Source organism: Diachasma alloeum, unplaced genomic scaffold, assembly GCF_001412515.2.
Source record: "Diachasma alloeum isolate Michigan unplaced genomic scaffold, Dall2.0 Dall_scaffold_00181, whole genome shotgun sequence".
NCBI classification, from domain to species: domain Eukaryota; kingdom Metazoa; phylum Arthropoda; class Insecta; order Hymenoptera; family Braconidae; genus Diachasma; species Diachasma alloeum.
Window position 1 is genome coordinate 799,701 of NW_021680347.1, and position 16,579 is coordinate 816,279.

General features: G+C 35.8%; 1 protein-coding gene across 1 annotated transcript; it reads right to left on the reverse strand.

The window, feature by feature from the left end:
* Positions 1-519: 519 nt before the first annotated feature.
* Positions 520-2,278, reverse strand: LOC107045615 (proteoglycan 4-like). The gene is made up of 2 exons (XM_015267940.1): positions 2,273-2,278; positions 520-2,043 (listed from the first exon to the last, which is right to left on the reverse strand). Exons 1-2 carry the CDS (start codon positions 2,276-2,278, stop codon positions 520-522), a joined length of 1,530 nt encoding a protein of 509 aa, XP_015123426.1.
* Between the last annotated feature and the right edge of the window lie 14,301 nt (positions 2,279-16,579).

Sequence of the window (16,579 nt, forward strand, 5' to 3'; positions counted from 1 at the left end):
TGGTAAAAAACAGAACATGATGCCAATGTGTAACCAATAGTAAATATGTTAGATTTAAACGCAAAGTAGTAGACTAGAAAATAAAAAATTTTATTTATTGATTTGGTGGAATACATTTCTTCAATTGTGTCAATGGCCAATTATCCGTCGTCATATCGTGAAATTTTCCAAATTATCAATATAACTAAGATTGTTCTGTGTTCGTTTGCTAGAATGGAACATCCTGAATAAATGCCTCAAATACTGCTCTATGAAAAACAATTTTTGAAAATGGTATATTAGCGCACGCCGATTTCCTTTCATTTTGATTAATGCTAAAACAACTCTGTCAAAAAATTAAAATGTCTAATTCATTTGGATGTAAAAAAATAGAATTTATATAGCGATAAGAACATTATCAGTTCCGATATGACCGTCCCAAATGTCAGTATTGTGAGCAGCCAAGCGAAAAATTAAACACTGATCAAGCAATTTTGTTTTTTTTTTTTCATTATCACAACAAATTATTCGAATCTATCTCTACTGTTGTTGCGTAAATTTTGAAAAAAGTAAATACAGCAAGTCAGCATCAGATTCGTCCGTTATGAATTCTCCATCAATAAGATCGGCAATTTCCCAACTAGTATTGGCGACTGCGGGTTCCTCTGCCGGAACCTCGTTTGTTGGCCTCTCCGGTTCCTCAGGCGAAACCTCATTTGTAGGCTTCTCCGGTTTTGCGGCCGGAACCTTATGTGTAGGTTTCACTGGTTCCTTGGCCGGAACCTCGTTTGTAGGCCTCTCCGGTTCCTCTGGCGGAACCTCATTTGTAGGCTTCTCCGGTTTCGCGGCCGGAACCTTATTTGTAGACTTCTGTGATTCCTTGGTCGGAACCTCATTTGTAAGCTTCTCCGGTTTCTCGGTCGGAACCTCATTTGTAGGTTTCTCTGGTTCCTTGGTCGGAACCTCGTTTGTAGGCTTCTCTGGCTCCTCAGCCGGAACCTCGTGGCTGACATGTACAGGCTTCGCTAACTGCTTGGCCGGTAATTCGTTTGTCGCGTTTTCTAGCTGCTTAACTGGCAGCTCCTTTGTAGGCTTCGCTGGTCGTTTCGCCAGAATCTTGTTTGTAAGCTTTTCTGGCTGCCTGGCCGGAATCTCGTTCGATGGCTTCAATGGGTGTTTGGTCAGATTCTCGTTTGCAAGCTTCTCCGACTGGTTGGCCGGCACCTTGTTAGTGGGCTTCTCCGCCTGCTTGATCGGAACTGCGTTTGGGAGCTTTTCTTGTTGCTTGGCAGGAGTTTCCTTCTTTGGCCTCTCTGGCTTCTCGGCCGGCACATTATTTGCCGGCTTCTTTGGTTGTTTCCTTGGTACCTCGTTTGTGGGCTTCTCTGGGTTTTTGGCCGGCTCTTTGTTTGTGGGCTTCTCTGGCTTTTTGGTCGGCCCTCTGTTTGTAACCTTCTCTAGCTGCTTGGCCGGAAGCTCCTTTGTGGGCTTCTCTGGCCGTTTGGGCGGCCCTTCGTTTATGGGCTTCTTCGATTGTTTGGACGGAACCTCCGTTATGGGCTTCTTTGGAAGCTTGGCCGGCAGTTTATTTGTGGGATTTTCTGGTAATTTGACCGATACTTCGTTCGTGGTTTTCTCTGGCTGATTACCTGGCACCTCGTTTATAAGCTTCTCTGGCTGTTTGACCGAAATTTCATTCGTAGGCTTCTCCGGCTCCTTGGTCGACACTTCGTCTATGGGTTTCTCTGATGGGTTTATAGGCACCCCGTTTGTAAGCTTCACTGGTTGCTCGATCGGGATCTCGTTTGAAGTCTCTCCTGGTTTCTCGCTCGTAGGCTCTTCTGAATTTTTGGTGCCTTTTCCGAACAATTTTGATGCGAATCGGAAAGGTAATTTGGCAATTGTTAATGTAGTATTTAGCGATTGTCTACTAGCGTTATAGATGGCTTTCCCGGTCACGACCATGGAGTTGAATTTATCCCTGACGCTTTTTTCTTTCTCCTTGAGAACCTCGAAGGCAGCTTCTCCAATTTTTTGGAATAATTCGCCGTGAGCTGGTAGCTTCTAAAAATAAAAAATAATGATTTCTCATTTAGAGATTCATAAAAATATGTTTGCAGTCAGTAAATTGACTTATTCGATGGAGAAAAAAATTGAAAAATAGCTGTGGTCTGTGCTAAAACGAGTATATTTTATCGATCACGAGGAAATTCAGTTGCGAAGGCGACAAATTTTAGCGCGTTACGACAGGGTAAAATTTCTGGGGCGGGTACTCAATTTTTTTTTTAATTACGGTCATTATCTTGGTGTTTTTACTTCCGATTGAAAGCGTTGTAATCGATGGATTTTGTGATTTTCTATTTTTCGTGGAAGGCAACTTAGAATGTTATGAAACGTCGAGATATGATGTTTTTAGAAAATGTCTGTGTATTTGCCCGTATGTGTGTGCAAAATTTTGGGAAATTGTGTATAAAACATGACAAAAAAAGAACTACACTGTTAGAAAATTACTCCTGAAATTTCAAGTAAAAAATCTTGAAATTTTTAACAATCACTCATTCACACGAAATTTTTATGTATTTTGTCATTGAAAAATCAGTTAAATTCTGAAATATTCAATGGAATTGCAATTTTCAAGTCCACATGATGATGAAAATTATGAAATAATTTGAAAATTCAAGTAACAATTTCCCTGGAATTTCAGTCCACTGAAAATTCATTTGGATGTGATCTTCAAAATTTCCGCAATTAATTTGAAAATTCTAGATGTCATTGAAATATCAGTGATAATCTAACATAGAAAGCCCAATTATCCTGAATTTCTAACCTGAATAAGAGATTCCATGAATAATTTGAACTTAAATTGAATTCAAATTCATAACATTGAAAATTCAAGTACAACTATTGCATAATTTTACAAAAAAAATTAACAGTGTAAAAGAATAGTGAAAAATCGGAAATTTTGGCCCATAATCAGTATTGTTTATGGACTCCTATGCAAAATTTTAGCTCAATCGGTCCCTCAGATTTTGAGACAAAGGGGTCAGGGTGATCGATTCAATACTTTTTGGATCTGAACAATTGATGTTAAAAACGTTTTTCTCGAAAAATGACATGACACATGGAGCTGACTTAAAAGGTCATATAATTTTATATTACCTGATTATTTTCGAAAAACATGTTCTAAACGACCCCTGCAGGGTCGTTTAGATTATCCGGACTTACTGGATAAAAGCGAAACTTAATTCTCAATTCAGTAGCGAAGCAGTAAATCGGGTTAAGTCGGTTTTGACTTTTGACCAGTTTTTGATAAATATCTCGAAATCTAAGAGAGATAGCAAAATTTTTTGCAGGATCTTTTTTATAACCCTTAATGAGCTCTACAAAAAAGGTCATGACAAAAATTTTGCTATCTCTTTTAAATTCCGAGATATTCGTCAATAACTGGCCAATACTCAAAATCGACTTAACCCGGCTTACCGCTTCGCTACTGAATTGTGGAAGGTCAAACCGAAGAATGAATTTTCTGTATCTCCCGGTAGATACCCTGTAGAATGGGGTTGCGATTGTATGTCTGTCATAGGATAGGGATTTGCTACGGATCCATTCAGAACCTTATTACTACTAATTGAATGGGTACAAATAAAAAAAGCAAGAAGGCTAATAACGCAAAAAGTAAAGATTACATGCCGTCTGTCGGATCAGTTCGAATCCCTGCTTGAAAATAATGTCTCCCCGAAAATAATAACGACATCCTCCAAAAATATCAAAATATTAGAATTTTTAAGCGTTATTGACAATAATATTATCAAGGGGAAATATCTTTACGGAATTCTGGAATAGTTTTCAATGTTCTTACGTGAGGTTTCGGTATGACCTGAACAAAAGTACAGGCAAGAAGTATAATAAATAATTCTTTATACATAATTTTTCTCTGCTCCTTGAAATCTTCCGGGTAGTAACTGTCAACTGACAGATGAAACAATCGTGAGACTATTTATATTTTCTTCAAAATCGGGCATGATGTAGGCCACATATGGATAAATATTGCGCAAGCATTGTGCTAATGAGGTTGAAATAGTACTGGAAGCTCGCGTGTTGGGTGGATGCGGTATATAGAGATTGCCCTACAGGCTATCTACAGGCCGTAGATAGGGTAAACAGGTCAATTTCTGGACGGGGGTTAGTTTCTGGACGATTTCAACTTGCATTGAATATTCCAGAAATAAAATAAAAATTGTATTAATTATTTCACCTCTCCATAATATCGCTTGTGTATAATCACGTGATCAATTATTTTTTTCTATTGATCAACATTTAATAAATAATAAAAAATATGACTCAGTCGTCCAGAAATTGGGGGCTTCGGCTACATTCAACTATTTCTCAATTTACTTATTCTTTGTTTTGTTATTTCCACTTTAAATAATTTTTTTCTGCTAATTAAAATATTCCTGAATGTATGGAAGCCATCATATCCCCATTTAGGGGATTCTATTATTTTAGATCCTACCACGAAACTCGAATTTCCTTTAACCGTCCAGTAATTGGCCTGGCCCAGGTAAGAATTACATAGGCTGACGATAAGAACAAGCCTGTATGAGCCCAGGGTTGGCGAGGCTCAGTTCCCCATGCTCCCTAGATTAGGTTTATACGACCTTTTTCCACTTCGTTGACCGAAAAATCCCAAAACTAGTTAATACGACCTTTTTCATTTAGCACGCCATATATCCTCTCATATACAAAAGTCGTCCAATCGCTCATAAGACCAAGAGAACACTTTTAAATTTCACCGTGGTCTCGCCTCAAAGTAGTGAATGACTTCTTGAACTACTTTGGAATATCCACTTTTGAGAATTTCTTGGCTGCCATAAAGTGGCAATTAAATTGAAGGCTGAAGCATTTTCTGATCTCTATGTAAGCATATTTCAACTTTGTTATCATTTCCACGTAGTGAAATGATGCAATGATTGGTGTGTTAGAAGAAAGCAAAATTAAAATGTTAGCCATGAAATACTTTCTGGTGGCCTAATATAAACATAAAAAGAAAAACGTGAAGTTAACGATGCGGGGGTTTCAATCGTGGTTATGCTTTTCCATTCGGTTGACAATGAAAGAACGCCTCATAATCGTTTATCAGAGATTCACACTATTATTCAGTCACAACTATCCAAATATAATAAAACACAGGTACAAATCACCTCTCTCCACTAACGTGACCCGATTGATCTAGTTTAATGCAAGCTGGAAGAAATGGGATTGTTTTAACTTTGTCAGCAATGTTTGCGTAATATTTGTTCAAATGTACTCTACATCACGTAAACTTCGTCAAATTTTGATATAAATAGGCAATATGATTGTCTTATTCATCAGTCAACGGCTATTCATCAAAGAGAAGATTCCAAGTAGCAGACCAAAATGGTTTACAAAGTATTGTGTATTACACTTCTTGCCTGTGTTGTTGTCCAGGCAGCACCGAAATTGGATGTAAGAAAATTCAAGAATACTATTATTTCCGGAGATTATTTCTTATTTGAGAGAAAATCCTGGTATTATCTGAGTTTGTGATTTTATTCTTATCCTTATACATCAATTTTTATAATTTCCTATCATACGCAGAGAGAAAAAACTATTGATTATTTCGACCGTATTCAGCTGATAATTTTTGATAATTCCACTGGTAATTTTTCATGTTGATATATATATATGAAAAACTAAAAATTTCCTGGTCGAGTAAGCTCTCATTGGAACTGACGGATGGATTTTGACTCATAGTGCGATTCTCTTGGCCGTGATTTGGATGGAAAAATTCTCTTCCGAACACTACTCGAGCTTCAAAATTAATCAGGTATTTCCCTCAACTTTTCCTGCATACAAACGAATCCATCCGGAAATCCCTGATAATTTTGAAGCTCTTGTGGTATTACATACGAGAATTTTTCCCATCCGAATTTCGGCCAACAGAATGACACTAATTGACTTATTTTATACAGTCAACATGGTATTCAACTGAGAATTTTCCGGGACTGGATTTTAGCCAATCACACCGCAGTATTCGAGGTCACGATACTCTTTTGTTATCAAATTTTTTCGGAAATTGCACACTAGCTTCTGGAAATTGCATCTGATAATTGCATAGTAGCTCTTCATTTATTTCTAACCAATTGGATATTTTGCTGGAAGAAGCCCTCGAATATTACGCTCCGCTTGGACAAAATCCAGTCCCGGAAAATTCTCCGCCGAATACCCCTCGACCTTCAAAATTAATCGCAATATTTCCCTCAAGCTTCCCTGCAAACAAACAAAAGTGTCAAGTTTTGCAGAAAAATCCCCCTGGACAATTTTTTTTCGTTTTTAGCCTGCAAAACTTGACACTTTCATTTGTTTGCAACGAAGCTATCGGGAAATATTCCGATAATTTTGAAGGTCTCGGGGTATTATAACTGATTATTTTTGGTCATCGGATCTGGCCTTTCCTGGGTAAATCAGAGTTCAGTATTCAATAACATGAAGTACTTCCCAATTAAAATTACAGCGGTTATTTCCCCCTAGCTTTTGATAATTTCCCTTTATCTCTGCAATTGTTTCTCTAACCAAATAACTGTCAAATATTATCCTGTGGAGTGAAAGAAAGTCATCAAGAAAGTCAAAATGAGTTGGTTTTTCCCTCAACCTTCCCTGCAAACAAACGATCGTGTCAAATTTTGTAGGAAAATCATGTAGGTTATTTCAAACCTACAAAACTTGACACTCTCGTTTGTTTGCAACGAAGCTATCGGGAAATACCCGATCATTTTGAAGCTCTCGGGGTATTACTACTAATAATTTTTGATTATTTTTCCCAAATCGGATTTTTACCAATCAGAATGCAATATTTGAGGCTACCCGACAGTTTTATTTGAGATATTTCCTCCCAGCTTTTGAATATTTTACAGTAGCTCTCCATTTTTTTACCTGAATATTTCGCAGTGGCTCTTCATTTTTTCGGTTCATTTCAGATCGAATCTTGTATTTAACAGTCTAAGGAAATCAGGTTATTCTATTAATATAATTTGTTCAAATCTCCCTTCATTCACCTCCTGATGTTCTCCACTGTACTCTGACCAAAATCCGATTGAGAAAAATAATCCGACAAGTACCCCTCGACCATGAAAATGAATCGGAGTATTTCTCTCAAGCTTCCCTGCATACAAACGAATGCGTCAAGTTTCGCAGGAAAAATCCCTCGCACAAGCGCTCGCGTTTTTTTAACCTGCGAAACTTGACATATTGGTTTGTATGCGACGAAGTTATCGGGAAATACCCGATCATTTTAAAGAATTTGTTATGAATTTCTACCTAAACTTCACTAGAATATTGATAGTTTACAGACGAAAAAATTTAATAGAAAAACCTATCGAATTCGTCAGAAAATTCTATTGAATTTCTATTGAACTGTCCTATTAGTTCTTGGCCGATTCTATTGAAGTGTTCAATAGAAAATATTCAGTAGAAAAAGTCAATAGAATTCAATTTTTCGATATGACTTATTCTATTGAGATATTTTCTATACAATTTCCGCGGCTCAAATTTTCTAAGTTTTTTCGTTTGATTTTCTTGGTGAAAAGAAAAGAAAAATAGAATGAAAAAAACTTAGAAAATTTGAGTCGATCAAATTCTATAGAAAATATCTGAAAAGAATAAGTTACATAGAAAAATCGAATTCTGTGAACTTTTTCTATTGAATTTTTTCTATTGAACATGTCAATAGAATCAACCAATAACTAATAGAAAGTTTAATAGAAATTCAATAGAATTTTCTAACGAATTCGATAGGTTTTTCTAGTAAATTTTTTCGTGCGTGTTTCCTTGAATTCTACCTAAAACTTGAAATTTGATAACCATTTTTCCCCTAAATCGGATACTATATCACTCATGAGAATTACTACCATATTTTCCATGAAATTTCGGAAAATTTCTAATAGTGTAGTGCATTTTTATATGTTTAAACTCTCAATTGAAGCTTATTTTGAGAATAGTATGTAATGCGCTTGTTAAAGGCTTTTGGGAACTATTTATGCGCAAGAATTCTTACAACTGAATAGTCACATTGAACGCAAGAATAATAAACGCTCAAATTGCCAATCACAATTGATATTCTAATGAGTCCGTCGCCTGAGAATCGGATTTTTCTACAGTTAAAGAAACTACCAGATCCCAGTGAATTCTTTAAAAAAGTTGGAGATGCTGCCAACGAGAGTTTCAAGGAAAAGCAGAAGGCCATGCAGGATCACGTTGATTCCATGTTGGAAGTTGGAAAGGCCGTTTACAGTCATACCTTGCAATCGGCAGATACTAAAAAAGTATTCCTCAAAGCACCTTTCAAATTCGGAAAAAAAGTCATCGAGATAATCGCCAACAAGGAGGGAAAGGGTCAGCTGCAGAACCCCGACAATGATGCCGAAGTTCTCCCCACTATGGAGGAACTTAAAACATCTGATGAACAATTATTGTAAAAAAATGGAAAGGTATTGTCGGCATCTAGACAAATCCTCCGATAGCAATACATCTGATTAATTTACTGTGATAATAAAAGAAAACTGAATGAGATAATGATTCTTGATCTTTCCACTTTTGGGCAGTCTCCTTCAGACTCCTCTTTCGCCAATCTATAGTTTAAGGCAGTTGGCATTGATCAAATTTATCAATAGATCCCACCTTATTGCCATTGAAATGTAATTCTTGTCCTGGTCGTACGTAATCATCATCTTGAACAATTATAGTATATTGTGCATCAAGGGCGGAAAGTCAAGACTTTCCACCTTCGGGTGGAAAGTACTCACTTGCCTTCCGCTCATCAACGAGCAAAATACAAACTTTCCTTTGAAGGCGTGTTAAAAAATCGCATGTGCACCTCGGGCAGAAAGTCTTGACTTTCCGCCCTTGATGCACAATATACTATTATTCAAGAAATCTTGTACATAGAGGACATTTAAGTATTAAGTAAGCATAGGTTGGGGGGGGGGTCAGGATTTCTGACAGTGCGTGTTGTCAATATAGGGATATTGCTAACATAGAGGGAGGAGGTACAATTGTTAAAAAATTTGCTCACATAATACTTGAACTACCCCGTGAAATATACTATATTGTGTTACTATAGTGCGTAAAATTCCATTTTTTCGTGCACACGTGTCCTATTCCTATCCTATTTTTTGTAATACCTGCTGAGTTCACTTTTCGGAGGTGCAGTGTGTGTAAAGTATTTGGATTTTTACATCACACTGTCCGTAAAACGAAGTTTTATAGATATTGTAAAGAAAAATTATGTTCGTCATTCCGCTGAAAACAACTTTTCTGCACTGCTTGTCACGATTTCTCGTCTGGGAATTGGTATTACATACTTCCCAAACTCGAAAACTTGAAAATCACTACAGAAAAATATTGTTCCTGGGCTGTTGCGATGGGGTTTTTTTACTCGTGTGGTTGGCCAGTCCTCGCCTACGGCTCGGAGGCCAACGCCACACGAGTAAAAAACCCCATCGCAACAGGCCGGAAAAATATTGTTTCAGAGTCGTGTGATTGCATTCCTCGGCTTCGCCTCGGTCTGCAACTCTCACACTTGTCAGAAAAGTTTTTTTTGTCATTCCCGCCGTAAGGCAGCATTTCACGGACGCTACGCGGACGAATCGCTGCTTACAGCCGTTTTAACAAAAAATATTGTTCGTCATACAGCCTAAAAAAACTTTTCTAGCTCACATGATTGCAAACTCATATTCGCCAGCAAAGTTTTTTTTCGGCCTAATGACGAAATATACTATTTCGGCCTTGTGACAAGAATCGCTATTGCGGCCTTGTGACGAGAATCGCTATTCCGGTCTTATGACAAAAATAGTTATTTGTGCGGAATACATAAATTTCAAGATCGTGTGTGAGGTAAATTTCGAGTGCACGAGAATTTACATTACGCACAACCTCTGAACTTGATATACTTCGTGCGGGAAATAACGACGATATTGCCACTTTTTCGCATGGATTACTATTTTTTCATTTATTAAAAAAAAAAAACAATCTGAAAACCATTCAATGCGTGAAACAGATCCAAATAAAATTCATTAGCTCCAAAAATAATTTTTAACCGGAGATACTCCCTAATATTGCCTGAATTTTGAATCCGAATGGGAAAAACTTTTTTGTTCAGCGATTGGTTTTCTGCAGGAAAACAATAGAAACCCTCCACCTCACCTCCTACATTTCCTCCTCGCCAGATTATCCTTAAGGGAATCCTTCAAAGAGGATAGACTAAAGTAGAGGCACAGTTCTCCAGGGACAGTTCTGTGGAATCCCTCATCGGATTTTGTAAGAATAGAGCCAAATATCGCCACAGGCGAGGCTGTTCGGGGTTCAGCGGCACGAGTCCCATACCCGTAATACGTGAAAAATTTCGGCCGAGCGGAAGAAAATATTTTCGTTCTACTCAACCCTGACCGATAGACGACTTTTATATCATCACCCGACTCCACTATAAAAGTTAATTGAGGCATTTTAAATATGTCAGCAAAATATTTGCACTTTTTAAGCATATTTCCTATGGAGTAAAAATTTTTGTGAGGGAAACGCTCATAGCGGTCAACTGAACTGAACCAAAAAATAAACTTTTCAAGCAGATATTACAAAAAATCTACGGAAATTGTCGGAAATTTTATCCGAAGAATAATGAAATATAGTAGTTTTGATTGTCAATGGTTTCATAAACTAGTCATTAAATCTACACGAAGAGAAATGTTCAGTAAAAATTACGGAACTCACATGCTCACCGATTACGGAATGGATTCAGAAAATTTAAGTGATGGTATAATAATTTTTCAACCACATTTCAATTTTACAACCACATTGCGCTCCGGAATTACGGAAAAGATACGTAATTTTTATTGAATGTTTCGCTCCGTGTAAAGAAATTGTTCTGGAGAATATTAGTTTATGCAGCCCAAGGCGAAGGCGGCCGAGCTAGAAAAATTATTTTTCTGTGAAGCTCTGTCTTACGGCCAAAGTATCAAAAATGATATTAAGGATATCCAAGTATCTATTACAGTTTGGTACAGACCATACTATAGATTTAACCATTTTCAATCATCAAATTTGTTAATGAAATCGTGTGAAAAAAAATTGAAAAAAATCATGAATATTCAGCGTCATTCAAATTACCTTTTGCACAGACTTATCACCTTGTCAAACATTCATTGTTTATAACTAAATAATTGGACTTGTTCAAACTTTCGGAAACGTTTTTTTTTTTTAATGATGAAATCCACTTCTGGTATAATTCTGAATATGAATAAATCTGCTACGATTGCGAAAAAATGACTTTTATGGTGAAAAATTGATGGTTTATAAATTATTACTAGCAAATGCTGAAAATTTTACAAAATTGAAATTTTTAATTTAATTTATCAATCTTCCTCCAAAAGTAAACTAATTTTTTTCAGATTTTTAAAATGTTTTCTAACGGTTTGATATCGAGATTCAAATTCAGAACTGCAAAGTTTAAATAATAAAATCATTGTAAAATGTCTGGCAACTTAGGGTGAAATGGGATTCGATAGAAGGAACAAAATTAGAAAAGCATTTCACTGGAAAGAAAATAGCCAAAGTACTTGGATATCCTTAAGTACCAACCATCTTCAACTCTAGATTAGAACACGGACGAAAAAATTTAATAGAAAAACCTATCGAATTCGTTAGAAAATTCTATTGAATTACTATTGAACTGTTCTATTAGTTTTTGGCCGATGAAATGTTCAATAGAAAATATTCAGTAGAAAAAGTCAATAGAATTCAATTTTTCTATATAACTTATTCTATTGAGATATTTTCTATAGAATTTCATCGGCTCAAATTTTCTCAGTGTTTTTCGTTTGATTTTCTTGATGAGAAGAAAAGAAAAATAGAATGAAAAACAAATAGAAAAATTGATTCGAGCAAATTCTATAGAAAATATATGAAAAGAATGAGTTATACCTATAGACAAATCGAGTTCTGTTAACTTTTTCTACTGAATTTTTTCTATTGAACATGTCAATAGAATCAGCGAAAAACTAACAGAAAGATTAATAGAAATTCAATAGAATTTTCTAACGAATTCGATAGGGTTTTCTATTAAATTTTTTTCGTACGTGAAGAATGAGTGAGAAGGAGAATAATGCCCCAAAGTGGAATAATCAAGAATTAATTAATCCATTCAGTTTTTTTTTATTTATACAAAAAATTATTCAGGTGTATTATTAGTGGATACATTTTCAGAGGATACTACTTTGTTTTTTACAACAATTACTAAAGAGCTACTCCAAGGTCGTTCCTAACTGTGAAAATTTCGATATCAGCGTCGAACTTGGGTGGCTCTGCCGCGGCTTCTTCTTTGTCGGCGTTGGCGATTATGTCGATCACTTTCTTTCCAAATTTAAAAGGTGATTTGATAAACACTTTTTTAGTATCCAATGATTGCAGACCATGGCTGTAAAGGGCCTTTGAAGCATCTGCCACGGAGCTAATGTGATCCTTCTTACTATCCTGCGCTTCCTTGAAAGTCTCTTTGGCAGCATCCCCAAATTTTTTCAAGAGAGTGTCGACATCTGGTAAATTTTTCAACTGCAAGAAAATTAGATTCTTAGTCGGGTGGCTCTCCGGAATATTAAATATGATGAATGATTTGAGGGTTTATTCATTTTTTTAGACGTAAACATACAAAGAAAATGAATGGAAAAAAAATCATGAATATGCACTGATAGAAAGGATTAGTTATTGTTAACGAATGAATTTGGTTGGAGACGAGAGTCTATTCGGTCTCACCAAATGCTCATTCGTTAAGAATGTATTACACCCTTTTCACTAAAATTCACGTTTTTTGAAATTTTCTGGCCAATTGTTGACCGAATTGACGTGAAAAAATATACCGTTTTTGCGTTTTATCATTACTTAATGACTCACGAAATTTCATGATCGTGCAATTATTTTCCTGCGTTTTTTCTAAAACTTTTCCGAAATTCACAAAACTTTAGAAAAAATGCAGGAAAATGATTGCACTGCCATGAAACTTTGTGAGTCAGTCAATAATGATAAAACGCAAAAACGGTATATTGTTTTGCGTCAATCTGATTAATAATTTGACAAAAAAATAGTAAAAACGTGAATTCTGGCCGGAAGGGTGTAATACATCCTTAATAGCTAACAAATGCACATGTGAGAAGGCTTGTTTGACTCGATTTTCACCTTGTGAACCATTCGTTAACTATTAACGAATATTCATTTAGTCATATTTAACTCTACTATTCGTTACTAGTTAACGAATATCGTTTGGAATAAATAAATCAGTCTATCACTGTGTTCACATGTGCCTTATGGGACTACTTCATGGCTTTGCACTGTTTTCCGATGTAACTTACATTGGTATCAGGTCGCATTTCACTTAATTATGTTTTAATGTCTTCTTATGTTTAAGGGGTAACGGAAGCCGTCGCAAAAGTTTGGTTTTTCAACCCATTTTTCTCCGATTGTGTCCAATATAAATGGCTGAAATTTTCACCAAGTATTGAGGAGAGACTAAGTGTTGTCCTTCATCTATTATTTTTCAGATTTTTCGCAAAAAAAAAAATGCAGAAAACTTAACGACACAGCTGATGCTAAAAAATAATAGATGGGTGACAACGCTCAGACTCCCCTCAATACTTGCTGAAAATTTCAGCCATTTATATTAAACACAATCGGAGAAAAATGGGTTGAAAAAACAAACTTTTGCGACGGCTTCCGTTATCCCTTAAGCTACTGATAGTAATTCTATCCTCATATCTTTTTTAGTGTTTCTGTTTACTGCTTAATGACTTATGTGACGTTTACGTTGTACAAAATAATGTACAGTTAATGAACCTCAATCAATCAATTAATCAATCCATTTCATTTTAGCCATTTCTCAACATTTTAACAATTTTTTCGAAAACTAGACGTGTTAGAAAGATTTTTTTAAATGTAAAATCAGCATTAAAAAACCTGTAAGATGGGTTTGGTTTCGTTTTCGAGATCGAATATATCGGAATTTTGTCGAACCGTGTAAGTGATGTCAGCTGGGGATTTGGTAAATAAGCGTGTATTAACCAAAAATCTGATTCATCAGAATTTTGAGTTGATATCAGCTCTTCAGAGTATCAACTAGGTATTTTCAGGAATTTTTAATACTTGGATCACGGTTCTAGACACCATAATTGTAATAACTCGTTTATTAATAGGAAGATTTGGAACGATAGCGAGAATAGTAATGCAAATCTGTCGTTTACGCTGACTTAACTTTTTTCATCAGCCAGAAAAGAGAAAAAACAGTCAACAGTCACACGGAGAAAGAAGTCTTTTAAAAATTACACTAAATTGCATTATTGAATTTTAGTAATCATGTAGCGTATTGACCTTTCTGGAATTTCTAACGAGATTGTAATGGAAAATGCAGTAAGTTTAGTAACAATTTTGATATTTCAAGTAGAAATTTCGAAATCGCATGGATTTTAGCGTGTAATTAGTGCGTAGTCTTTTGCTTCCGTGGTTTACTTTTCTGCTTACCACACTCTCGAATTTCGGCGCAGCTTGGACAACAACACAAGCGAGGAGTGTAATGCACAATACTTTGCAAACCATCTTTGTCTGCTACTTGGAATCTTCTGTTCGATGAATAACTGTTAACTGTTGATGAATGGAATAATCGTGTTGCCTATTTATATCAGAATTTAACGAATTCTACGCGATGTAGGGCATGTCTGGACAAATATTGCGCCAACATTACAAACAATTTTATTTGTTTCTGCGTAGTTGAAGTAGGTCACTCTAATCGGGTCAAGTTAATGGGATGTAGTGAGTTGTACCTTAGTTTTGTTTTATTTAGATAATGGTGACGGAATCATAGTATGGATCTATGATAAACCAAAATTCAATTTAAACCTATGGAAATTTTGAAAATGTAGAATTAACGCTGTCTCCTTGAGCCAAATACCGACGAAGAATTGAACTGAATGGTCTATTTGTTTAAATCAACCACTGATACTCTGAAAAAAAACATAGATTATTTAAATATTTTAAGGGTCTCAAAATAAGATTTTGAAAAGTCTTGATTTGAAGCCTCAACGTCTTAAGGGGGGACCAGGGTGAAATTTCAGAGGCTTCGATTGATGAAAATAACTATCGAGCGAGATTCGGTATATCATGGGGTACCTATGAAAGTAAGCGAAAACATCGTTTTTCGTGTGCTTAGCTTTGAAATGCTCCTCCTACACCGAGAGCAAAACAAACGCGTTCTCAAACAAGTCTTGTATGGGCCAACAAAATCGCTAGTTGAAAATTTCCAAAAAAGAATTTGTTTGGTTCGAATTTGAAAGTCTCAAATATGAATAATTGTTCTGCTTTTGACAGCAACAAAATATTGGGCTGAAGAGGCGAATAATTCACACTAGACGGTGTGTTTTCAGGATGAAGAAGGCAGGATATCTCATATAGAGGAAAATTTATCAACAAATATTTTGTCCCTAAGCTACAAGATTGTTATCATATCATTATTATTGTTTCATTTAAGGGTTCATTTCTTGCCTGTGATTGTTAGACAGTCGAAACGAAAAACTGCTATCCCTTGTTTCGCATAAAGCAAAGATTTTTCGGGAGCAAAATACGTATGGGAGTATTGAATAACGAAGGAGTAGTACTAGAAATGACATTTCTTGAGTGTACACAGGATGCTATTTTTTTTTTAACTACTAAATCTATTTTTGCGACAAAAACTTTTCATTCCGGCGCACTCTCTGCATGTTTGGCACAAAAAATCCTTTTTTGATCATTTTCAAAAAACTATTTTCTTGGCACAAGTAAGATTTGTTTCAGAATTTTGTCGTTTTTCTCTCAGTGCATTACAATTTTTATCCGTTTCAAATTTGTCTTTCAAAATGTTCGCTAGATTCCATAGAATAAAACTAAGTTTTTTTTCGATTATCTCAATAAGATCAAAGGAAATAGTATATTTCGTTACGTGTGCGGAAAAGAGTTTTTTGGCTCGTGGGAGGTTTATAGCACGAGCCGAAGGCGAGGGATATAATCCCACGAGCCATAAAACACTTTTCCCACGAGCATCGAACGATATTTTTCATCACAATGTGTGGAAAAGGGACGTTACTTTTTCGCACAGCGTGACAAAAATTAATTTTTTTCGGTTCACTCATTATTTTTCTTTTTTTATACCGTATAAAAATCATTATTCTCAACATCTGTTAGGTACTATTTTAATGTTCAACAAGTCAGAATAATAATTTTAGACAAAAGTAAAAAAGTAAGAAGCTAAGTTAGAAAGTCTTAATTTGAGACTTTGGAAAGTCCCAGATGTGAGTGGGAAAATGACCGTCAATGACCACCGTCATGACCGGTAATTACCGCACCGAGAATCTGACCATATGGGCAGAAAAAAATGACTATTGGCCATAAGCATGAAATGACCGAAAAAATTTTGACCATCAATTTTCCATACTAGTCCAGCGACTTCTACACTGTTAAAAATTTTTAGCTGAAATTTGCAGTGCACTTTTCCTGAATTTTCATCACATTTAAG